Genomic DNA, 25,817 nt, shown 5'->3' on the forward strand with positions numbered 1-25,817 from the left:
ATTGGGAAAGAGGCAGACTGATGACTTTGTCAAGGCGAATAAACACACGGAGCCAATATATTTATATGTGAAAGACAGAGAGGAAAGGGCGTTTTCTGGAGGCATGTTCCGTCTCGTGTCGTGCAAGAGTCGAAGCATGCATGGAAGCCGCCGACTGCGAAATTGTTTTCGCTCGGGACATGAAAGTGGACTGTGTTTGTTGTCTGCGTGAGATTAGCTTTCCTTGCGATTATTCAAATGACGTGAAGTTTATATTCTCAAGTGGTCGCTCAAAGAAGTTGCACAACGACTAAAACAAACTTAATCGACTTTGAAATTATGCACAGTAAATTTATTACCGTGGCAAATATTATGAATTGAATAAATGATGTTCTGTTGTAAGCTATTTTTAATTTTTGCATCAGAACGAGTAAGTAATTCAAAATTTTAATGTGTAATCCAAATTCACCCATTTAATCTGTTAAATTTTACAGAATATTTTTAACGTCCTTGCAATTTTCAGTTAATTTCACATAAATTTTTGGTTCAAATTGCAATCGCTGAAGCTTTAAGTGCTTTAATTTTTCTAAAAATCTTGGATATTGAATTAAATTATTACTTGTTTATTTCTTATAATTTTGATTAACCTTGGAGTGTAAAAATTTTGCTCCTTTTTAAAAAAAAGTTTTACCTCAAATTATATCAACGGTTCAAGACTTTTGTGTAAAAATCTCATTTGCTTTGGCTGCAGCTTTAGTTCTCTTTGAATTATATTTCCGAGAACGAGACATGCAAAATCCATACTGCAATCTGACTCTGCTGGTCGTGGTGCTACTTTTCTGAAGCATCAATTTCCATCTCTTGTCTCGGCCGCCGCCGCGGTGCAAGAACATCATCTCTTTCTCTCTCTCATGTTCTTTATCGCTGGTGCATTTCAAACGAATCGTCTCTCTGCAGACACATATTCAGAAGCTACGTGTGTACATACCACATAATACATGCTAATGTACTTTTCACGTGCACAGCACAGAAGCAGGCGAGCGGCCAACAAATAAATGTCTGCTGATGTGCTGTGTTTGTATGGAAATTGGACGCCGCTGCAAAAAGGGTTGCAAAAAGCAGGTCGTAATAAAATGAGCAATTCTGATGTAATGATCGCGGCCTGCATGAATCACATTATGAGCAGCTATGTACAAAAAGCAGCAGCCAGAAGTTAGATGTATATAAAATGAGACGACAAAAGGAAGGGCGAATAATTGTGTTTTGCAGAGAGAAGAGATATTTCGCTCGGCTGCCGGAGAAGAGACATTTCCATAATGCATAAAGTATGATGTTGGAATTCTTGGCATTTTCTGCCCTTCTGTTTGTGTTATGGAAATGAGCTCTCCCGTCTCTCTCGCTGCTTATTGGATCAGTCTCGCTTTTTGTTTCGCCGCTGCTGCCTCGAGTTAGGCAAATATTTTATGCAAATTCTGGTAGGCTTTGATCCCGCTGAATCAGAAATAAATGGGAAATGCGTGGAGTCCAAAAAGAGCAACATTTACTGGCTGAGATTTGTAAAAGCAAACTGCTGGATAAAAGGGTAGTTTCTATTTCTGCCACTTGGAGAAGGATTCTTCCGGATTCTTCAATTTCCAATAATACCGAACTTGGAATCGACTTAATTAAATTCAAATATAAATGATGAAAATGTTATTTAAATAATTTAAGCTACATGAAAGCAAACTCCGAATCTATTTTTTTTTTAAGATGCAACCTTCCTGACTAAAATAAAAATCAAATTACATTTAATTACGAGTTCAAGTTATTATTCAATTGATTGTTGTGTCAAGCAGGTTGCCTATATTTCCACACCGTTTGCAAGTTTTCCTAGATAGTATCAACTGTAAATTCCATTAATTTATGTTCCTAAAAGGTATCAAATAAAATTTGTTGCTCCTCATAGAGAAGGGGCATTCAGGATGTGCGACTGAACCTTTTTGAACCCTGACCAGTTCAAGAAAGGCTCACGTGGCGCGAGAATTAGTTAATAGCTCTGCGACTGGTCTGTTCAAACAATGCTCTATGATACAGTATCCTAACGGTACCCACAGAGAGAGAGCGAGAGATGCTGGGCGCGATGAGCACTCTCAAATTAGGCACGGCCGCTCGGCTCGGCCGTGAAGAGAGAAACACAAATTTTTCATAATTTATCCTCTCCTCTTGGAGATTCTCTTTCTTTCTTCTCTTATTCAGAAGAAGCTCACATTTGAACGCCATCTGAAATCCTCGGGAAATATAAAATATATATAATAACGTCAGGCAGTTTAAAAAATGATGCTCATATATTTATGCGGCTGCAAAGGAGCAGGATAAAAATAAAAGAGAAAAGTTGCTCGTTGTGGATATATATGCATATTTTATATTCAAAGTCACGCGCAAAAGGACCACTTTAAAGCGAGACTCGTTCACAAAGGTGCCTAATTTATATCTCACCAGAGTTTATTATTTTCGCCCGGTCCAATTAGCGCCAAATCGTGGCAGACCTTGCTCGCGAATTAAATCTGCGTTGGTTGTAAAAAAAATACATAATAATTTATTTGTTTGATCTGCTCTCCGTCTTATCGTCGCCCTCAAGGTCGGTTTCGCGCGGCCTTTCACATTTGGCGGCATTAATTAAGTAAGCAATTCGTCTGGTTTGAATTTTCAATATCAAGCTTGAAATAAAATAAAATAAATGTGCTTTTAACATAAATTGCCTTAAAATACGTTTAAAATATTCTTTTTAGGAGGAATAACACTCAAAACCACTTTCTTAGTGTTTATCAGGATAATTGTAGTTATAAATTAAATCAAATTGTTATAAATTTGCAATTTTACACCATTCCGTTCTAAAAAAGGGATTGGGAGCGGCAGCTGCTCTACGAGTTCACGGTCCAAACAGGTAATTAAATTATTACGCTTCATTATTTAGGACATGTCCTTGCAGCGAGCGGAGCGTTGAACCCATACGCGAAATAAATCCAGCTGCTGACGATGAGCAGAACACAACAAGAAGAGAAAAAAACAAAGTGTCGGGTGCGGAACATCAAAATTACACACACCGTCTTCGCGAATTAGCATTTAATTGGGCAGGCAAAGCTGCCAAGTGTGGACACCTGCGAGGTGCATGACGACTCCGTGCGGCTTGGGCGGAAAATTGCGTCATAGAAGCGGAAAATTGTGGATGTTGTCGATTTCAAAATAGCTCAGGATGTGAAATATACGTGAAATGAGGCAACTGATCGACAATGTCCTTGGTGTGTGGAAACAATTTTCCTGTTTTGGGACCGTTCACGAATGATTTAAGATAATTTGGACAGATTTTTTTTGTTACGAGCACCACTCTGATTTTTAGATATGTTGTTAGGGTTGATGAGAAACTACTTTGACCAAATTTTTAGACCAAAATATTTATTACTTTTTGAAATATTCGGGTTTTTTGAAAAACTCAAAAATGCTTATATCTTTGCTCCTCTTAGTTTTAGAGCAATTTGGTTTTCACCATAGTAGGTAACTTTTTATTCTGAACAATTTTGCTGTTGACCAAATTGCCCTAGGTCAAAGGTCAAGGTCATTAAAATGCATTTTTAGTTTTTGAGGTCATTTTTCTCAAAGAAGCGTATTTTTGATATTTTTTAGCAAATGCAAAAAATGTAGCCCGCGAAATTCTACATCTGGTCCGAAATATTTGCGATGGCGTATATCTTAGTTTTTTAGTTATTTTAATTTAAAATTAAAAAGATGCGTTTTTCCGATATGCGGTATTTTGACATTTTTCTGTTATATTATTTCTAAGCAGCCTAGAGCAATGCGGTTTTCACTACTAGACCTATTTTTTAATTTTGAACAACTTTTCCGTTGACAAAAAATACCTAGGTCAAAGGTCAAGGTCAGTAAAATGCATTTTTAATTTTCTAGGTCAATTTTCTCAAAGAAGCGTATCTCAGATTTTTTCCGCAATATAGAAAAAAATGTTGCCCATGAAATTCTACATCTGGTTGGAAAAATTCAGAATGGCGTTATTTTTAGTTTTAAAGATATTTTAATAAATATTTAAAAAGTTCGTTTCCGTATATAATATTCTGACTCTTTTTGCCTTTTTTTTTTTATTCTTATTGAAATATCTTTTAATCTAAAAATAATGCCATTCTGAATTTTTCCTACCAGATGTAGAATTTCATGGGCAACATTTTTTTCTATATTGCGGAAAAAATCTGAGATACGCTTCTTTGAGAAAATTGACCTAGAAAATTAAAAATGCATTTTACTGACCTTGGCCTTTGACCTAGGTATTTTTTGTCAACGGAAAAGTTGTTCAAAATTAAAAAATAGGTCTAGTAGTGAAAACCGCATTGCTCTAGGCTGCTTAGAAATAATATAACAGAAAAATGTCAAAATGCCGCATATCGGAAAAACGCATCTTTTTAATTTTAAATTAAAATAACTAAAAAACTAAGATATACGCCATCGCAAATATTTCGGACCAGATGTAGAATTTCGCGGGCTACATTTTTTGCATTTGCTAAAAAAATATCAAAAATACGCTTCTTTGAGAAAAATGACCTCAAAAACTAAAAATGCATTTTAATGACCTTGACCTTTGACCTAGGGCAATTTGGTCAACAGCAAAATTGTTCAGAATAAAAAGTTACCTACTATAGTGAAAACCAAATTGCTCTAAAACTAAGAGGAGCAAAGATATAAGCATTTTTGAGTTTTTCAAAAAACCCGAATATTTCAAAAAGTAATAAATATTTTGGTCTAAAAATTTGGTCAAAGTAGTTTCTCATCAACCCTAACAACATATCTAAAAATCAGAGTGGTGCTCGTAACAAAAAAAAATCTGTCCAATTTATCTTAAATCATTCGTGAACGGCCCCTTTTATTAATTTTGGTTGAATCTTTTGAGGAATTTTTTCCATGAATATTATTTTGTGTAATGTTAATCTATTTATTTTAATTTAGATGAGATAAAATTTGGAATTTATCTAAAAATAATAAGCTCACAACAGCCAAGCTAGAGACAATACATTATTCTGCTTATTTCTTATTTCCATTATAATTACTACAAGATTGATTTAAGATAGTCTGTTAATTATTTATATTTTTTTTTTCTAAATTGATTTTGAATTTTTGATTTGATGGCAGTTGTTGCGCTCCAAATTATGTAGCTCATAAATAAAGAAATAATATAAAGATAAATTTTAAATTCTGCAAAATTAAAGAACTATTTTTTAGTATTTTATTTAAATCAATTTAATTAACAGTGTTCAAAAATACATAAATAAAAGACTGTTTAAAGTTTGCTTACAGAAATAAAGAACACTAAAAAAAATCAAAAAGTTTTTTCTCTCGAAAGTGATTATTGTGAAAAAAAAAACAAAGTTCTGATACAGATTATGTTTAGACTACACAATACGCATACCCAGCCTAGAACAGGGGTTGAGAGAGGCTTGACCAGTGTCGATGCTAAAACAATGCTCAATCGGGCCAGATGGGTTTCGCCTAGGCGGTATTCCGGCTGAAATCCGATCCGTTTTCACAATCAGCCAGCGGCCGCTTTTAATGAGGCTCCCGGCTCGCCTGGGCATTTCGCAATCCGCGTCAGCGTGGTGTTAATGCGAGTGGGCGCAGGTATATGGTGTACTGGATGTAGTACGTCTACAATATGTACACTCATGGTTGCTGCGGAGATCAACATTGCGTTCAGCAGGGCGGAAAATCGGTGTACATTTCCCTGGTGCACGGTGCGCTGTAAGCCGGGTGTGATTGTAGCGTTTTCCACGTCACAATGATGGATGAAATGAGAATCGGAAACGAATTTAATTTCTTAAAGTTTCATAATTTTGATAATTGATCACATAAAAAAATTAAATATCAATCAATATTTAAGATATTAAAAAAGAAGATCTTTCATTTATTTGGTATTTGTAAATTGGCAAGTGTTTGTGCTAAAAATTTGATAATTATCATTAACATTAGTTGTTAATAAAAAAATAAAAAAAATAGAATTAAAAAGGTTATGCAAATGAAATGTAGGTCAGGGACGTTTGAAATGGCCTTTGAAATGAACTTGTAGAGATAATTTGGGATTTTATTTTGGAAAACTCTACAACAGCAAAATTTGCAAACTACCACCCACTCTCAAATGTAAAATGCGCGAATTTTCCGTTTGCATGACTTGTATACACAGCAGCAGCAGCACATTACTTCTCGCGAGATGTGCGGACATGTATAAGCAGCGCGAGGTCGAGGACCTTTGAGAGTCGGACTGCGCGCCTCTTTTTGCATATTATGCGAACGAGCGGCTTCGGCGTCTCGGGAGAGAGAAAGAGGAATCGCGAACTCTCCAAACTCATGCAACTCTCGGCACGTATGCGTCTTCTTTTACACTCGATACAGCGCGCCTGAGGACTCGTGCAAAAGCAGCCGTGGATAAATCCGCGAATATTGTCCGCGGGAGAGATAACGGGGCGTTAAAACTTTTGATGGGCGCTCGCAGCTGCCGGGATTATTATATTGTTTGTTGCGCAAATCTGTGTTGTTGTGATTTGTAGCTGCGATAAAGGGACGGAGCGTAATTTTGGATTTGTGTTGGTTGGAACTCAAAAGCGATTATTTGAGTATTTGTTTCTTTTACAACTGATTATTGAATACCTAAATTTTGCGCATACATAGACAATTTCTGCAGTAAACAACTATTATCTGAATGAAATTTCCCCAAGAATAAAAATTATTGAAAGTTTTTTGCAATTATTATTTTTCTTAATCAAAAATTTGTTTAGCATATTCAAGGGACCATTTGTCACCTGACAATTACATAGGAAATTTTCCACATAATATCTTTTAAAAATGATTATTTTTATAACAATACAATTTTAAAAGATCTCTTCAAAAATAAGTTAATTTTCTACAAAGAAAAAAAAATGAAATTTAAACCGCTTGAAATGAATTGAAAAATATTTAGAATTTCAAAAAGCAATCCAATTTTTAGAGATATTCTTTAACAAGAGTCGAGAAGATCCTTTATTGTTGGACAATATTCTTTATCCCTATATTTATAGTTTCGAAAAGGGGGTGTCAAGAAGACGGAGCGGCACGAAAAGCAAGAATCAATTTGCACGGCGGCCCGGATAACAATCTGGCGCGGGAACAAAGTGGAAAAGTGTCAATAGTGCGCGCAACCACAGAGAGAGCGATATCATCAGTCCCAGTTGAGAGTATTGATTGTCGGTCGGAGTGTAGTGGTGCTCGCTCGTCGTCTCTCTCGCGCGCGCTCTTTTACAGGGGGCACAAAGGATGATGCACAATTCCATCACGCCGTCGCTGCCGTCGTCCGACGCCGCATGTGCAGGAAAATACATATATCGTCGTCATCTCTGGTGGCAAAATAGCTGCCAGCAGTAAAAGACCAGAAGGGCCGCGAGATATCACTTCACATTTTTTTTAATACTTATTGCTGCAAATTAATTTTTTATCTAAACAAAAAAACTCAATTTTTCAAACATTTAAAAAAAAAGGAAAATGAAAATATTGAGGATTTTTTTTTTAAATGGCACCACTATTTTCAATTTTGAAATTTTAATAGAAAAAAATGATTAGACGAAGCCTGAGGAATCTGCTTGAATAAGGAAGCTTGAAGCTTAATTCGCTCGGTTCGCCGCCGGAATGGAAGAAGAGCCTGTGTGAAGCTGTGCTGCCCCTTGCTTGCTTGCCTGTGCATCAAAATGATCAATAACTGCTCTGGCTCTCGTGCCTAGAAAGAAGAAGGGCTGACTGACTGCTCTCTGCGCCACCCTTCTATGAGAGTTGGAAAGAGATGTAATGACATTACGGCTGCACGGGCGAATTGAGGCTAAACGGGCTGATTTCCGCGCACTTGCGCTCCCTCCACCTCTCCAGCAGCTTAATCAATTTGGCATCGCAATCTCGTCGCTCTCGCAGCACCGATGATACCTACAGCGATTGATTTTGCAATCTAGACTGTGCGCTTTAGCGTTAAGGCCATCGATGCGTTTTTTCTCCAACCCTTTCAACGCACCAAATTTGCATCAGTTTCCGCTCTAGTAAATCAACTTTCTGGCACAAAAGGAGCATTTATTCTCACCCCGAATACAATAAAAATTGCAGGGCCCTTAACATATGTTTAAATAGTTTGAAAAAATCTATTCTCTCCATTTTGATTTGAAATGCATAAATTCATTCAACGACAATGACAAGGGAAAAAGATTAATTAGATAATCCATTTTTTTTATTTTTTTTTTTATTTTTTTAATTCAAGTCAAACATTTCAATTGTAAAGCATCAATTAAATAGTATATGAAACTAAGACAGATTTTATTTTTTAAATTTTCAAAGGCAATAAATAATTTATTTTTCTGATGCTATCAAATTAAAAATAATCTTTTGCACAAAATGCCAGAAATTTCTGCCTCAATCCCAAACATTTTTTCCGGTTTCGCACACGCTTGTTTTGGTAGACCAATGGGAGGCCATAAGTATGACGGCTGAGATTCTTTTGTCAGCCAAACACAGATTCTGGTGTTTACTCTGAGGTTAAATTCTTGTGCCGTGTCGGAGAAGACTTACAGCTTCATTCTTTAGCTCACTTTTTTTTATTTAACGCGGATCGCGCCCTATACACCACTTACTTGCCAACAAGTTTCCTCTAGAGCGAATTTAGAAGAGCAGTCTCGCAATCTTTCTTTCTCTCTCTCAGTTCATTTTAATTAAAAACTTCTTCTTTTACGAGGCCCTTTGACATTTGCGACAATCTGTACCACGTCGGAGGTCATTATTATAATATAAGCGTCACGGCTGTTCTGATTGTAAATGTGTCGGATGCTGCCGGGCACGTCCCGCGTTATACTAGAGCGATTCAATTATGATAATCAAATGCACGTGTCTCTGCATCAATTACACAATTCGAGATAATAATAATTGCACTCCAGCATATACACATATATATTCGACGAAAACCAACGCTGGTGTATAAATGTGTTGAGTAATGGCAATAAAACGACTATGAATAATCAATTAATTGATTAACTAGTGTGTAATTAATTCGACTCGGCGCACATAAATTATAGATCGAATTATGGTTAGCGAAGCATTTTATATTTCGATGAAGTTGCGTTCAATGTCATAAAAAATAAAATAAATCGAGAATGCTTGCCCATAGTTCAGCAGGTTTTAATTGTTGTAGGGCAATTTTAAATGGGCCTTGGAATGCAGATGCATGACCTTAAAACTGACTATTTCATCTTGATCAGATTTGCTTGGTAATTGCTTCTGATTGACCGATTAAGGAAAGCAATTAAAATGTTGGCTTGTTCTATTTTTAGAGAGAAATGATTTAACATGTGCTTTCGACAGAACCTTTTCAGAATAAAACACAATTAATTTTGGAATTAATTTAAAGTTATTTTCTGATTATGGTAGACATCGCCTTTACTTTCTCCATAAACTTCCGCATATAAAGTTCAAAATTTACAGAGAGATAAAATTTTTATTTTTAGTCTCTGGAAATTATAAATTGAATGAGCACCGTCTGCTTTATTGAAATCATTCTAAAGTATTAATAGAGTTGCTTGCATCGCCACACATTAAATCATTAGCTGCGGCGAAAATCGGCTGAAAGCAAAGCTGAAAAAAGGGCGGCGAACAAACAGCTCGGTCGACGAACGACTGGCATGGGTGGCGGCGGCGTGGTCTCGTCTCTTTCATCTGCTAATGGGCAAGAGCTTGTTTTCCCATTAGCCAGCAGTGGCAGGAAATATTCGCTCGACTGATTTGCTCTTTTAATTTTCTCGACCTAAATACCTCCAGCAGGGTGAATTAACTCACCCCCTCTGCAGCAGTGGAGGGCGGTGGCAGCACCGAGTGCGCTGCAAACACTCCATACACAATAAATTTCCCGGGTGCTCTCTTTTCTCTCTCTAGCAATATAAACGTACCATGAGCACAAAGAGAGAGAAAAGAGAAAAATAACGCCGAGTCCGCATTTAATGCGCCGCCAGTTATTCCACCAGCGAGCGAGCGAGCGCTCCCTTCTCTCTCTCCTTTTTTTTAATCGAGTGCTATTTTTTGCAATTTGGTCGGGGTGAATGGAACTTGCTGCGCAACTCTTTGCAAATGAGACCGGTGCTGCTGGCCGGGGTGCGGCGGGGCGCGAGGCGGGGGCGCATGCAGATGTGTGCAATGCAATATGGATTGCAGCAACGCCAGCAGCAGCGCAAACAAAACGACCCTGCACAACCGGCGCTGCTTGCCGACGTGTTATTATGAGTGGTCAGGGCCTTCTTTCGAGTGGGCACAACTTTTTAATACAATTTTCGCAAACAGAAAATGTGTTATTTTTTTATCAGAGTTGGTATGCACTTTCACTCAAAATCAGGAAGGTTTTTTTAATTAACAGCTGGTAATTTTTTTAATTGGTTTCTCATTTTGAAATGAATTATAATTGAGTAGATTTTTTCATTCAATAGTCAGAATTGTCTTCAAGCAAATTTAAAAACATTGGAATCATTGAAAATTTTATATACTTCTTAAATTTTTTGACAGATTTTTTTTAAATGCCACGTATTTTGCCTTTAAAAGCTGAACAAACCAACTATAAAACCACTTTGTGCCGAAATTTTGGGACCATAAACAAACACCCCTTGTTTGTCAGCACTGGATGCGAAACTTCTCTGTCAGTTTAGCCAGTTAGTAGCGTTTCGCACTCAAATATTTGCTCTCTCGGGAGGCCGCAATTAGTTTGCGTTTCGATTGAATTACACAAGTTCGAGATGTTTCGCCAAATATTTTGGCACGTTGCGAGCGTACTATCCTGTTAATCAGATTCCAGGGGTCTTGGGAGGTCTAGTCTCAGTCAGAGGTCCCGCAGGAGATGAGCTCCGAGCCAATTACGCAGTCTTTCTATGAAAGAGCTCGGGCGGGTCGATAAATTAATTAACTTAATTCAATTAGCACTGGCTCAAGAGAGCGTCTGTGAAAGATAAATTTTGCCATCGAATGCGCCGTCAAGTGTGAATTAGCAGTCCATTACATACTCTGGTGACCGTACAATTCAAAGTCAACAAACACTGCACCGGCCGCCTCACTTTTGCAATTTCATGCTGTTTGATTTCGGAGGGATCAGAAACTGTGTCCGTCCGTCTGTGAGCGAAAACGTGCCCGTCGTCTGGAGCACTCCGTGTCTGCTGACTCGGAAACGGGCACACGAGATGGCAAAGCAGCTCCTCTGCAATTATGACGACGAAGATTTTCATCAGCTCGAGTGGAGTCGCTAGAAGAGCGCAGGGAAAATTCGATTTGAGTTAATCAAAGCGAGAGATTGGATGCATTTGGTGCGGAAAGAGCTAGCTCGGTATTTGTTTGCAAACAGTTTTATGTTTCATTGGAGTGCAGTGAATCAACAATCAGAACTCAGTAAATAAACAAATAATGATATATATACAAAATAAGTTTTGAAAAATAAATTAAATAAACATTTTAAATGTTAAATTTATATGTAATTAATTTTCCTTATATATGTAATTTTTTTAAATATTAAATCGTATTTATTCTATTATATTATTTTTTAATATATAAATAATTAGGTATTATTCACAATAAAAACGTTTTGGCTGGTTCGCAGCGTTATGAGCAAATTTAATTTGTGAATCCTTGAGAAAAAGACTAATTTTTCTTAGTATTTCCTTAGGGAAAATGAAATAACATTGTGCATTTTTAGCAATATTTTCCTATTTTAAAGATACGATGATTTCACGCTGTAGTGCTCCAAAACCAGGAAATATTTCAGTCTAAATATATTTATTTTTCGTTTTCCCTCTTAGCTTTTCTCGCAATTCTGTGTCATCTTTCCATCCACGCAAAGCTGTCGGATAAAAATACAAATTCACTGTGTCCAGACGTATAGCAAATGGGCCGCCCACATTTTTAGTTTGAGGTCAGCGCCGTCATGCGAAATATCCCATAAAAATAAAATTAGCATTCAAACTCTCAGCGGCTCAGAATCGTAAATTATCTTTCTCTCTCTGTTCGCGTGGAAAGTTTATCTCTGGGTGAATTTTTTCTGCTCGTCTTTTTCGAGCCGCATGACCTCACATTATGTAATTTGCTCCAACCTTTGACTGTTGTGTACCATCGGGATGTATATTAAGTATGTAAATAGCATCTGGCCGCTCGGCAAACACACACATACGAGTTTCATTATCCGCCGCTGATTATTGCACGGACAAAAAAAAGAAGCTCTGGACGTATAATAAATATCCGCTAATAACATGGCACGCATGCAAATTACTTTTTTCTTCTTGCAGCTCTTGTCGTAAAATTATTACAAAGCTGGTGTGCCACCATCGGATGGCCAGAGCGTGGCGGCGGCGAATTAACCAATTTGCGGCGGCTCCCTCGGTTTTTGGCTCCGCTTGCTTGGCAACCCGCACCCGCCGGACGATAATGCCCCGAAAAAAGAATCGCGCTTAAAAAGTCGTAAAAAATAACGTCCGATGTGTATGTACGCGGACCATAAGCTGCTCGAAAGTACTTTTGCATATAATTAACTTGTAATAGGAAGCTGTCCTTGAATCGGCTGACTGAGGTCATATAAAGCTACGCCGAAATGTTTTTATTTTATCGTACATGAAAGGTGCCAGTAAGGAAAGATCATTGGGATGACGCATATCGGTACGAGGCGTCTGGTCTGGGAATTACGCAAAGAGTTTGAGGAAACTGACTTAAAAAAAAGTATAAAATAATAACAATTAGAAAAAAAAACACACACACACTTTTTTGATTCAGATACTTTGAAAATGAAAAAAAATATTAACATGAATTATTGGAAATTATGCTAAACAAAACTTTTCCAATTTTTTTTATGTACTTCAAAAAGTGTCAATCGACTTCTATTACTATAATATTCTAAACTGAGTAAGTCCATTTTCCACACCAAATTTTTTAAATTAATTGTAACTCACCTAATTTCGATCAATGAAAGAAAGGAAATCCATTTCATGATATTAGGAAATAATCAATTATTATCGACGGAAAAAATCTGCACTGAAATTTTTTTATTAAGTGCATATTTAAGTATGAGCAGATATGATAATGCAATTTAAACTGACATTAATTTTTTTATATACACAAAATCTTACGATCATATCTGTGATTATTTGAGAGATAAGCAAAACATCCATCCACTCATGAGCATCGGACCAAAGCTTTGCAAGAAGAAGTGTCCCTTGGTCCGTCGGGCAGCAAAGTGAAAAATAAATTATTCAGCGCTCGTATTTTATTACGCTACACATTCCATTATTATTACACGAGCGTGCATGTGCTGTATTTTTGTTCTCTGTATGTACCGTGCGTCTCTCATACCATACACTTATATGATACGCAGCGCAGGGATAAGAAAAGGAGTCTCGGGCTGTTTTTATTTCCATTCTTCCGCATGAAATCTCCTCGGCGCGTCTCTCTCGTCAGTGTATATATACGAAATAAAAAGCGGATAAAACATATACACATTATATCCATTGTGCGCGTCGAGAGAGAAAAAAAGGAGGAAAAATAATACACGCCAGCAAGTCGAGTCTGCTGCTTATGTTCTTTGGTCCAGCGTCATCGTCGGCTGAAATATACCTTCCACGCTGTCGAAGAGTAAAAAACACATAAAAATACATAATGCCGCACGTTTATTCCGTAATGGAATGTGTAGTACGTGTGTGCAGAAGAGTAAAATGCAGAGGGATTTTTTTATTCTTATCCACGTCACTTTGTGCGCGGATGTAAAAAAGCACTCTGGCAAAAGCAGCAGCGAAACGCCCGAGTGTGCTGCCGTCAAGGCGGTACGTGATTTTGGACCCAAATGAAATTGCTTCAATTGCAAGCAAGACTGGATCGTGGATTATCAAATATAATAATAATATTATTAGTCAAATCAAATATCAAATGTTGTGAATAAATGCAAGAGCCAAAAGTCATTTATTATTGTTAGAAACACAATTTCTTATGAGACCCAGACTGGACAATAATTTATGTTTTAATTTCTTTTTTAAATCATTGTCAGACTCACAATCAGTATCCCTATATAAAATAAAAAAAATACAAAAAACTAACCAAAATTTTACATTTCAATTAAATAATAATAAAGCATTTATACAAATTAAAGAAAAAATTATATTAATAAATTCAACTATTATATTTATTTTATAATTATTCAAAAATTACTTGATAATACTATTTAAATGAAAAGCAAACATAGATAAATATTTGGTTGTCTGTAAGGTTAAAAATAAAATTATTGAATGAAAAAAACATTAGTAAAAAAAAATCAAGATTGATTTTGATTCTCTCAATTTCATTTATCTTTCCTCAAATATCAAGCTGGTCCAATTTCCAGTTTGTCTGGTTTGTTGGCGAACAATAGAAAAGCTGGTTTGTGTATATATTTGGTATCAGATAATAGGAGGCACACTCGCCCGCCGCTCTATGAACTCTATGATAATGGGGGTCTGAATGGATGAAAATCTCGCTTGCTGGCTCTCTTCTTATGCTGCTTTTTGATGCCCCATTCAAGAGCGAGTTGAGCGCGGCGGCGGCACGCATTATGGAATCAAATTACAGGCACTTGAGAAACACACCGCAATGAATAGAGCAGGGCGGGCGGGCGAGGCTCACAAATGCAACCGCCGCCGCTAAAAGCACTCTTGAGGTTTCCGAACCCTGCAAGCGAAGAGATCGTATATTTGATTGCAATCTCCACCGTCGAATGCCTCCGCACAAAGATGCACCGGCTGCGCGAAGATAAGTTCAAAAGTCGCAAATTGAGAAGGATGGCAAATCGCGGATAATTGTGATTGCAGGAGGTGTTATTTCCTGAAATTGATTCCACTTACAATGTTTTATTCACCACCTTTTTGCCAAACCAATTTTAAGTACAGGTTTGGTTTAATTGTTTTTAATAAGCGTCCATCGAAAAATTGCTATTCAATCCGGTTTCATCAACAATATAAATTTATTTTTGATGAAAGTAGCAAAATTAAAATATTTCTTCGTCAGGTGCGGCTAAAATCTGGGAAAATGCAACCTGCGTGGCTTTTGTATCAAGAAAATGCATATATCGCTATAAACAAGATTTTTCTCAAAATAAAAAAAAACTACAAAATAGAATTAAATATTGCAATTTATTTTAGCATAGTTTTTTTCCTAAATTAATTTGTTTACGTAACAAAAACCACTATTTTAATTTCTAGTCACAATTTATTGTTGATTGAGCCTTTAAAGAATAAATTGAACTTCATCTTTGATCTACTAAAATTCCCTAGCCTAACAATACAGTTTGGGCTAAAATGACAATAGCAGTCCTAAATTGGCGCGATAAAGAAAAGGCCAGATTTTTGCCGAAACCTTGAGCGACTGTTGGTTTTGTACACGCGTGCAGGTTGAGGCAATTGGCATTCGTTTCAGCACACAAAAAATAACCGAGCGTGCTGATATTTGGACAAGTGAAAGTTGCCTCATTCGAGGGGCGATTATATTTGCAATTCCAACGACGACTTGCACAATCGCGGGCGAGCGCGTCCAGTTTTCGTTTATGTACTTTTTGTTCCATTGTCATCGTGCTGCTGTTGCTCGGGCAATAAAATCGGATTTGCGCGCGCGGCCGTGCAATAAATTTCATTCCGAGAGCGCGCAGCATCCAGCAGCTGCCGTATCACCTTTCACTCGTCGGCGGCGTGGAAATTTAATTAAATTGTTGTTACCAGCCGCGTATAGAGTCTCGCAATCATTTCTGAATTGTTTAATCAAAATTCCACCTGAGAGACAATAAAATAAAACGATTTTTTCCCTCTCATTTCGAAACGTTATAATGCACGCGGCTGCTCATTAGCTCATCGTCGTCGGTTAATAATAATTGGCTCTCAAGGATTTCGTCGTCGGATTCAAGAGAGACACATGACACGTTGTTAAAAACTTGTATCGCACTATAAAAAGCAGTCATGATTTTATTTTCGCTCGGCGTCGTCCACGCAGCTCAAGGATTTTATGTAAATTACACACATTTCTGCGCCGAGCAAGAGCATTCGCACGTTATAATTTATTTCCAGAGCGCGTCTATATGTACCTGGAAAGTGGCAGACACAAGTGCTCTCTGCGATATAAAATATTTCCAACAAGAAATTAGTATCGTCGAGACAGTATTTTTGGTCAAATGCGCATCAAGGAAATGTGAGACAACAATTTTTTTATTCACAAAATTTGAGGTGAAATTTTTAACTTTCTATTTTTAGGACATAAGATAAATTTAATTGAAGTGTTTCTAAATTGATTATTCAATTTCCAATAACTAAAGCTTTATCTGCATTAAAAAAATAATAAAAGGAAATTACGGAAAAGGAGAATAGGGTCTTTATTACCCCTTCCAAAACATGTAAAAAAGCACTTTTTATTCCAGAGTACATCACTTTAATAAAATGATCCATGACTCAACATTTTGCAGAAGTCTTCTCTATATTTAAGCAAAATTCTTGATAGTCATCAGTGGTCTGTTTACTATTTAAAATGCAAAAAAGTTGCAATAATTATACAATCAGAAAAAATAAAATAATAATAATATGTCATTGGTTGTTACTTATGCACATTTCAAGTCTCTCGCACTCCCTTAAGCGCGGATCTTTTTATGGCAAATTTATCTTAAATTTCTATTTTTTTATTTTATTCTATTTAAATCTGATTTTAATATTTTGATTTCTTTTCGAATTTTAAAGGAATTTAAAATTCCATGAGCTTAATATAAATAATACCTTCAATTAAATGCTTTTTTTTTTAAAAAATATGTGAGTTAAAATACGCAAACGTTCCTTTCCAGGAAAACATGCTCACATGTACATACGCATACAATGTTTGGCGCGCAACACTGTAATCCGACCGTAAATATTTTTATTCCAAAAACATGCCATTATCACTGGTGCTCGTCGTTAAAGCATCACTCGCTTTATTTTTGCGAGAATTTACGGCGGCCGTTAAATTTTAAATTTCATACCTCGCTGCCGTGGCAACTGACGGACACAAAATTTTATATTTTTAAAAAAAAAATCATGGCAATAATAAATTCGAACCGGAGCGAAAAATCTGACGAGAGAGAGAGAGAGAGAGAGGAAACAGCGATGAGTGAGAGAGGGGTGTTCAAAAATAAAATGGAAAACACGGACCACAACACGATTTAACCTCTGCGTGTGCGTCCGACTAAATAGTGACTTTTTCCATTTCAATTTCGGCGTGCAGCGAAGCCTTTCAAGAGCGGACAAAGTTGCTCGTCGAATCAATTGTTCGCGCCGCTCAAGGTGAAAGGCCGAGTCAAATGCCAAGGTAGGCACCGTGTGCGAACGCACCAGTACTTATAATGCTGCGCAGACCATGGTGAGCGAACACACAATTTGAATAATGGCCAATCCATCACGCCTAATTCATCTTCGCTTCAGACGTTCTCTCATCCAGATCGAAATTTATCGACGTGGAAATAGGTGCTTAGCATTGTTTGCGAGAGAGAGCAGGAGATGTGCACACCTCGGGCGCCACTTTTTGTTGTGGCCGAAAAAAAAACACCGAGTAATGATGAGCATGTCTTTGCATAAAAAAGCAACAACATATCAGAACACTCCTGCATTATTTTGAGGCTTTTGAATTAGCTTCTCTTATAAAACGGTTTCTAGAATGTAAAAATAATATGAAGAATTATAGAAATAAGGTTGAATAAATATTACAGGTAAAATTTCAAATATTTAAATAGATTAAATTTGCAACTTTGTTTGGTTGATTTATTGTAGTGTCTCAATGTTGTTTTAAATTATTTAATTTAATATAAAATTGGCCGATTTTTATTGAAAATTAAATTTAAGCTATTATTAAGAAATTCCAAAATGTAATCTTTTTGTATTTTTAAAAAATCCAGCAGGAAAATCTTTTGTGGCAATAATCAGTGCATTCAAATATCGTTTCAGATTCCAATCGATTCACGCTTTATCAATTTCCATCTCCTTTCCGCAGCCTCATTTCGATTCAACCAATCGCAGTGGCAGCAAATATGTATCTAATGGTGCGCTCTCGCAATTTCCATTTACGGTGGTATAAAATAATGACGTGAAAGATTCTCGATCCGATTGCATTATTCCGTGCCGCCGAGACTGTTACACGGCGCGGATACAAAATGTATAATAGAAAAGCAAAGTGGCGAGTTTCTCAGCTCCGCGGAGATTACAAATCTCCGCGCGCGAACCAGATTCTATAATTGAATTTAGTTTTGTCATTATTTATAATGAATGTCTTTGGCAAAGAAAGACAGAGAGAAATGCTGTCCGATTCAATTACTCTTTCCCGCTCTTTGTCCTTTGCATAATTCACAACGGCCGATTGTATTAAAATCTTCTTCCACACAGAAAGGCTTGTGCGAGCGCAATTGAAAAGGCCTTGGAATTAATACTATACGGAGGCTAATTAGGCGTAACATCCTTGTATTATAAGAGCGCTTAGAAAGTGACTAATTCGCTTCTTCTTTTTTTCTGCGCATCTTCCTGGCAAGTAGAACTTACAAAACGGCATTGGGATTTAAATTTGAAAGTGAGATAATTTGCTATCCACAGCAGCCACTTCTCTCCTTTTTAAGCAGCAATAAATCAAGCTAGAGAAGGAAAAGGTGAAGCGACCGCGATCTCCTCCTTGGAAAGAGGAAGAGTCGAGTCCGAAAATTGCGACTTATCAAATGAGTCATCAGCAGTAAACAACTTAATGAGCCACAAGGCAGCATAAATTTGCAGAGATGGATTGATTACTTTGTGCAAAAACAAAACGTCAAACATTACTTAAGCTTATATGATTAACGCTGAGATGATTAAGAAAATTTAAACACATGTAACGGGGAAGCAATTTGAAAACTAGAAATAATCAGTATTATAAGATTATAATTCTTTGTATAATAGTTAAGTTCTTCAAATGTCAAATAACTGAACAGAATGTTCCTAAACTTTCATATAAGGTTACATAACTTTTCAGTGTACAATTTTCAAACTAAAATGTAACCATCTGATTGGTTTCAAAGCAAATATTTGAATTAAGTAACATCTGCGCTCATATTTACAGATTTATTTTGCAGACAGCCTTGCAAAGTTTTAAACGACTTAATTTTTCCAGCTCGTTTTGCTCAAGAACATAGCAATTATAAAAAATAAAAAAGGCCTGGGTAATTAAAAAGTAATTAAGCTTGGTAATCAGCCAGAAAATTTTCTACCTTATCACACGAACGTCATTCTTGTTGTGATAAAGCATAAAATGGGACGAATTTCTTGATTTTTGTCTACATTTTTTCCCTCGGCGAAAAATTCAGAGCGGCCGCTGCTGAATATTAATAAGCCCGCTCGGGTCTGCCCTTTTGCGCCACTGATCAAAACGACAGACACATCAAAGGCCGCTTCGCCGGAAAGTAATATGTATTAGTATCATAGCAACAGGAAAGCCGTGACGAGCCGGCTGGGGTCTTTGGCTTTTTCGCTGCGAGCGACAGCGTTTATTTGTCATAAATCCAAATGCGCTGCAGCAGATAAATTACAACATCACTGTCTAAGAATTTAAATGCCACTCTTTCCTGCTTTCGTTTTTTTTTCTACATCTTTCCTTGCTCGGCAATAAAGCGGGCGGGCGGCACATGTGGCTCCAATCGATAAGCCAATCACGTTTTCCATCTTTCCATGCAGAGCTCTCCCGATCCATATAGCCGCAGTCGACGCTCAACAGCCAATTTTTCCGCCAATTAGAGCCTGAAATGGTGCCGGCTGCCGGAAAATCCGACGCTCTTTTCGACGGCCTGCGAGCGCTCTATTTTCGTATCAAACTTGTGCGTATATGAAGTGCGCCTTATTCGATTTGGGCCCGGCCTCTCGATGCGAGGAGAGATCCACTTGAAGCGACTGGAAGTTTTATTGAGTCTCAAGTGAAGGGTGGAAAGTTTTTTCAGTTCGATTCACATTTCAATCAATTCTCGTTCTATTAAATTAGAAAATAAACCGCACCATTTTATATTAAATTATGTTTAAAGGGGTTTTTATACATAATGTATTTTTCACCATTCATAAAGGATAATTTTTCTTTTTTGTAATTCATACGATTCATTAAATATTTCTTTATTTTTGCATTGGTGAAAGACTGAAAGCATTTTTGACCAATAATCTATAAAATAAAAATTCTTCATAATTTTATGAAAAAAAAAGCTAATTATATACCAATTTTTCAGGAATGTTTGTTGAACAGATAGATAAATTTTTGACTATCTTAAATCACAACAAAGAAGCCGGAATTCAATTTCTCAGGGCTCATTAAACTCATCCGCGAGATTTGATCTCAAATCAGTGGGCTGATATAAAAAGCAATCAATCAGAAACTCGAGCACCTGCACTCGTCTCCTCTCCCCGGCCAAACAACTTTTGCAGCCGCAGTCGAAATTAGCGGTTTAAAAGGGCCCTTGAGCTTGACGGTATCGGCGAACGAATTAATGATTCGCGTACGCGACGCGCGAAGGAAGCGAATGAGCTCGCGATCGGGGTCAGCGAGGGGTGCCGCCGCCGCCTCTAACAAAAGAGAAGTTAGTTACCAACCACTCTGGGCGGCAGGCGTGCACAACCATCATCATAATTGAGGTCACTCACTCGCTGCTCTGCGATGTACATTTTCGTTTAGCGCCTTCAATATGGTGCGGCATCTTCTTGTCGTATTATTAATGCCCTACTTACGCCCAGCAAACGAACCCTGGCTCGTTTTATGTGTGTTGTAAGGCTGCTTCTTTGCAGAGAGAGATGCTCTAGCTCTTTTTATGTGTGTCGATGCATGTGTAAGGCCTGATGATGATGGCGTTTCGGATTTGTTGGACGCGATTTATATGTAGTTTCGTTCATTAATTTACGAGCGAGTGGAACCTGTTTTTTGCGAGACGGAGCACAAGCAGGCTGGCTGCTGCCACTGCTGGGCTCAACAGCTCTAAATTCGCGTGTAATCCACACAAGTGGTCTGGTATCAAAAACGTTTAAAAGTGAAAATTGTGAGAGCTTTGTTTTGAGTGGTTAAGATTTAATTAAATCTTCTTCTAATTTATACAATTAGTAAAGCGCTAATTTGAAAATTGCTTACAATGCTCTCAAATTTTAATTAAATTTATTAATTTAATCCTTGGTTATAGATTTATCCATGTAAAAATTATGCCCCCTAAAGAAATAGAATCTTCGATTTTCTAACACCAAACGTAGACTGAAATATTAGCGATAATTTTCGCCGCCAATTTAGCAGCGAATTTTGTTTAAAAAAGCAGACAATGATATAAAAACGTTGAAAAGACTAATGGATGCAAAAAATTTAAAATTCAAATCCAAATATACATCAACAGATGGCGTTAGTACTTTGCTGTCTCCAAAAGATTTATCTTTTGTACTCACCTAACATAGACGATGGTATTGTTGACGAGCAGCCGCCGCCAGCCGTAGGGCACAGCAATGTCTGTCCGCGTCTGCTTGGGCTGCGGCGGGTGCTGCGGCTGCATCTGCTGTTGTTGTTGCGGCTGCTGCTGGTTTAACATCACATTATTATTCGCACCACCGACACTGGCGCCACCAACGGGTGCGTTCTGCAGTCTCTGCTGCGGTTGCGGTTGCATACATGTCAAGGGGCTGCTGGTCACCGGGACGTTAGGCGGGTACGACGGGAGCGCCGAACTTGAGTTCACCGGCACCAACACAAAGTTGTTGTTGTTGTTGTTCTGCGAAGAAGAAGAGGTGGGGATGGTGGCGGGACCGACACCATACGTGTGGGGGAAGTTGTTGTCGACGCCGCTGTCGGTGCTGCTGCAACTCGACTCAACTGACCTGGCTGAGTCGCAACGGGAGGTCGAACGCACCGAGCTGGAGGTTGACGGCGACGACGAGTTGGAGGAGAAGTAGCCGGACGAGGTGCTGAGGGCGCCGCCCGGAGGAGAGTTGGCCGAATTGGCCACCGTGTAGCTGCACGCTGGGCCACTGAAGTCACCACCGCCGGATTCCAGAGTCTTGTTTGCTTCTTCGTAAATGTTGCCTGAGTAAAATGGCTGAAACAGATCAAGAAATTCTTTGTTAAAATCTCAACCAAAATGAATTTGTCAATTTCAAATAAATTTTGGAAAATGTGGAACATTTGGAATGATCTGCTGGAGGAGGGACGCTCAAGAGCATAAAATTCTGTTAAATCTAAAAAAAACCCTCTGGTTTTTCATTAAAATCCAACATATTCTCCTAAGCTGACCTCAATATAACCATCAGATCCACCTCATTTTATCTTTTCCAGTAATTAAACAATTAGATCAAGAATAGTAAATATCATCCCTTAATTGATTCCCTAATAAAATTTATGATGTTGCTGCAAAAATCTTAAAATTTTATGAATGATTATCTTTGTAATGGTAGAGAGCAACACTGTTAGAAATTTGAATATCTTTCAATGCCATTTAAAAAATAAAAACTCACCTGGAAGAGGTTCAGTTTAGAGTTGTTATTGTATATCGAGGGGTAATTGGGCTGTTTCTGCTTCTCCACGGGCTGCTGCTGGCCCTGATATGGTGCGGGATTGTAGTTGGCCACCGACGTGTGGTGGTAGTCGTAGTGATTGGGCTGGGGTTGGTGTTCCCCATAGTGATTCTGGTTTTGGTGGGGCCCACCATAGTGGGAGGCCCCGTTTTGCTGCTGATTGGGCACGTAGAAGACTACGGGGTTGTTTGCGGGGTTCTGGTGATGCAGAGGATGGTGTTGGTGGTGGTGACCACCAAGGGATTGGTGGTGGTGATGGCTAAGGTGGGCATCGTGCTGCTTAGCAGTCTGGTGCATGGCCGCGGCGGGCGAGGGGCCGTTGGCCGTTGCCTTGCTGCAACAGGGGTAGGCGGAGAGCGAGTCCATTTCCGTGTGTCGCGTTGCTCCACGACCTGAGGGTGAACATTTCCAGGGTGACGCACCACGAGCACTCAACGCGAGGTCACTGCTGATCACCTGTTTGTGCACATCCTGCCAACAAGAGAAAGGAAGAAATTGGTTAAAAACAGTCAAAATCAAGTTAAATTCAATATTTGATAGTTTTTGGACGTTTTGCTCAAGAAGTATGTTTTGTTTCCTATTTTTTAATTATATCTAACAAAAGAATATCCTTAATCCTGAATAATAGATTTTTGAACTACTTTCAAAATCTTATAAATAAGATTTTAATTCATCAATTTGAAATAAGAAGTATTCTCATGACTTATTTGGAAGGAACAACCTTCCCCGCTGTTAGCATTTGAACCTTTGAGGAGAGTCAGTTTCTGAGTTGAGAACTGAGGAGAAAAAACTTGCTAATTTGAAAAAATTTAATAGGAACCTGGAAAAAATAAGCATGTTAACAGTTTATTTTACATTGTGATGACGTCGGTCAAGAAATTTTTGTTTTCTTTCAAATTCATGACCTTTAATTGTTTTTCTTTTTCTTTTTTTTTGTGTAAAAAAATTATCTTTGATGCAGCATAATGTTCTACTTGAAAGTGGAAACTGAACGTTTCAACGTGCCTAATGAAGTATTCATTCCACACGTTCGCTTAATTCGCCTGGAGACAAATTGAGTGTGGGCTTCAGATTTCTAATCGGCAAACACTGCGCGCCAATCGATCCGACCACGCTGATGGCGTTGAACGATCGTTGTGCGCTAAGCTTGCGCAATCACACTCGCACGAAGCCAATTAACTACTGAATTATAGGAAGTGAACGCTGCCGAGCGGCATTAAAATATAAATGCAATTCTATTTGCGTGAAGAAACGAGAGAAATTTCTTACACTAAGCGTTTTTCTACATGCATCTTATGTTTCCAAGCCGATGAATATTAAACCCATAAAACACAGCCCAGAGAGCGACGAGAAGAGCGAGCGTTTGGCGTTTTATTATGCTTTACAATTCAATAATAGTCGGACGCTAAATGCAGCGCAGCCAACTCAAGTTTATGCATTTCAATAAATAAATCGCGCCCGCCGAGAGTTGAAACGGGGGTTTTAATTTTATTTTTCCCATTAACCCTGGCACGTATAACTCTTTTCTCACAACAATGCACGTTGGAACATTACTTTTTACGGCTGCACAGCTGAGGAATAAAAACGAAATTTAAACGTGTTGATCGCTTTGGTGAAATACAACAAAAGATAAAAGCAAATATTTGAATTTAAACATAAATTAAAAAAATGTCTGATATCATTTAAAAGGTTTCAAATAAGTTTTGCTCCAATTTAAAATCTATGTTCTAGATAATTAATTAATTAATAAAAAATGCTTCATTCTTTTAAATATCTTTTAAAGCTAAGAAAATCGCAGATGGGCCCAATCATTGCAAATTTAATATAAAAATGTGTCTCATCATATATGTATATTTTATCAAAGTATTGCCCTAAAATATTATTGTCAATTTAAGCTAAAATAATTCTTTTTTTTAGCGATTGGAGTGATATAGTCAATTCCATGAAATTTTCATTAATTTCAGTCTAGCAGATTTCGAGAGTTAAAAAGTATTTCATAAAATGCTAATAAAAAATCATGGCTTTCTTTACATTGAGTTTTCATGATTTCAACATTAATCACAAGCTACCTTGTTGTCTCTACTGAATTGAACTTTTTAAATAAAACCGAAATGGACATACAAAATCACTCTGACCAATTTTAAGCTGATTTTGTCAAATTTAAAAGCTAACATTAGTTTTTATTTTTTTCTTAATTAAAAATATCAATTGAAAAATATAATATTTAATATTTAGGGAAATTTCGATATTTCAAAATGAAACTGATGTTTGGCAGAAACAGGAAGCTATAAAATTTTCGTCGTTTGGAATTGGCAACGACGTAGGTAACGAGGTCATTTTGCGTCGATTCGCCGTGTGGTGTCATGTTTTTGTTTGGAAGACCGACAACATCCCATCGCGAAGCGAGCCGCTGCGGTTGGTGTATTGTTTTGTTTGCGCCGGATGGGTTTTGCATCACGAAGTCACTCGTTGGTGTTTGATCTATTATTGCTCTCAAATGCAAAGCCGCTTGCTTCTTCTGCGGTCTAATTATCCGCGCGCATGTGGCCGGCGAATAAAAATAATTACGCCGCTTGTTTGGCGCGCGCTCACATAACATAAACTCATGAGAATTACATCGCCATACACGCGATTTATCAGCGCCGACCGCGCGCATTAGGTCAAAATGATGGAGCACTGCATGGACCGCTTTGGGTCACGGAACATAAACATTACCGCAAGGCTTATTATATTCCACGAATATATTTTATTAGACAAAAAGTGTAGTGAAAAAATGCCCACTTTGATAACAAAAAAATAAATATTTAAAAATAGAGACATGCTTTTTAACAAGTTAAAAAAGGATTGCGATTGATTTACTTCCTTTTGGTACAAGACGTTTGATTTTTCCCCCAAATTTCAATGATATAAAAAAATGATCTCTAAATAAATTTAAATCCCAAATTACTTAAAGTATCAAGTAATTAAAAATTGTTATAAATATTAATTATTCTTTTTTTTATTAAAAATTTTGGTTTTTCAAACTTTAAAAATCAAATAGTCACTTTCATATTTCAATTACGGCGCTGTTAAATTATACAACATAATTATAGCTCGATTTTCTATTTGATACTTTTGGCACCAAGTGAACGACCCAGCTGTGCAGAAAGCATTTTGGCTCTGGAGATGGCTTTAATATGTGTTTCAGCGAGTGCTTTATTTCCTCCACTTTTAACACGCACT

General features: G+C 37.5%; 1 protein-coding gene across 4 annotated transcripts in view; it reads right to left on the minus strand.

The window, feature by feature from the left end:
- Window positions 1-25,817, minus strand: part of LOC132203178 (methyl-CpG-binding domain protein 5-like) — an 87,155-nt gene that overhangs the window by 57,194 nt on the left and 4,144 nt on the right. For all 4 annotated transcript variants that reach the window (XM_059630754.1, XM_059630755.1, XM_059630753.1 and 1 more), the window contains exons 2-3: window positions 22,536-23,066; window positions 21,477-22,120 (exon numbers count right to left, since the gene is read on the minus strand). In XM_059630754.1, coding sequence (XP_059486737.1) covers window positions 21,477-22,120; window positions 22,536-22,961 — 1,070 coding nt within the window. In that variant the 5' untranslated portion in view covers window positions 22,962-23,066. The remainder of the gene's footprint in view (window positions 1-21,476; window positions 22,121-22,535; window positions 23,067-25,817) is intronic.

Source organism: Neocloeon triangulifer, unplaced genomic scaffold (genome assembly GCF_031216515.1).
Source record: "Neocloeon triangulifer isolate White Clay Creek 2 clone unplaced genomic scaffold, ASM3121651v1 ptg000017l, whole genome shotgun sequence".
Classification (NCBI taxonomy): Eukaryota; Metazoa; Arthropoda; class Insecta; order Ephemeroptera; family Baetidae; genus Neocloeon; species Neocloeon triangulifer.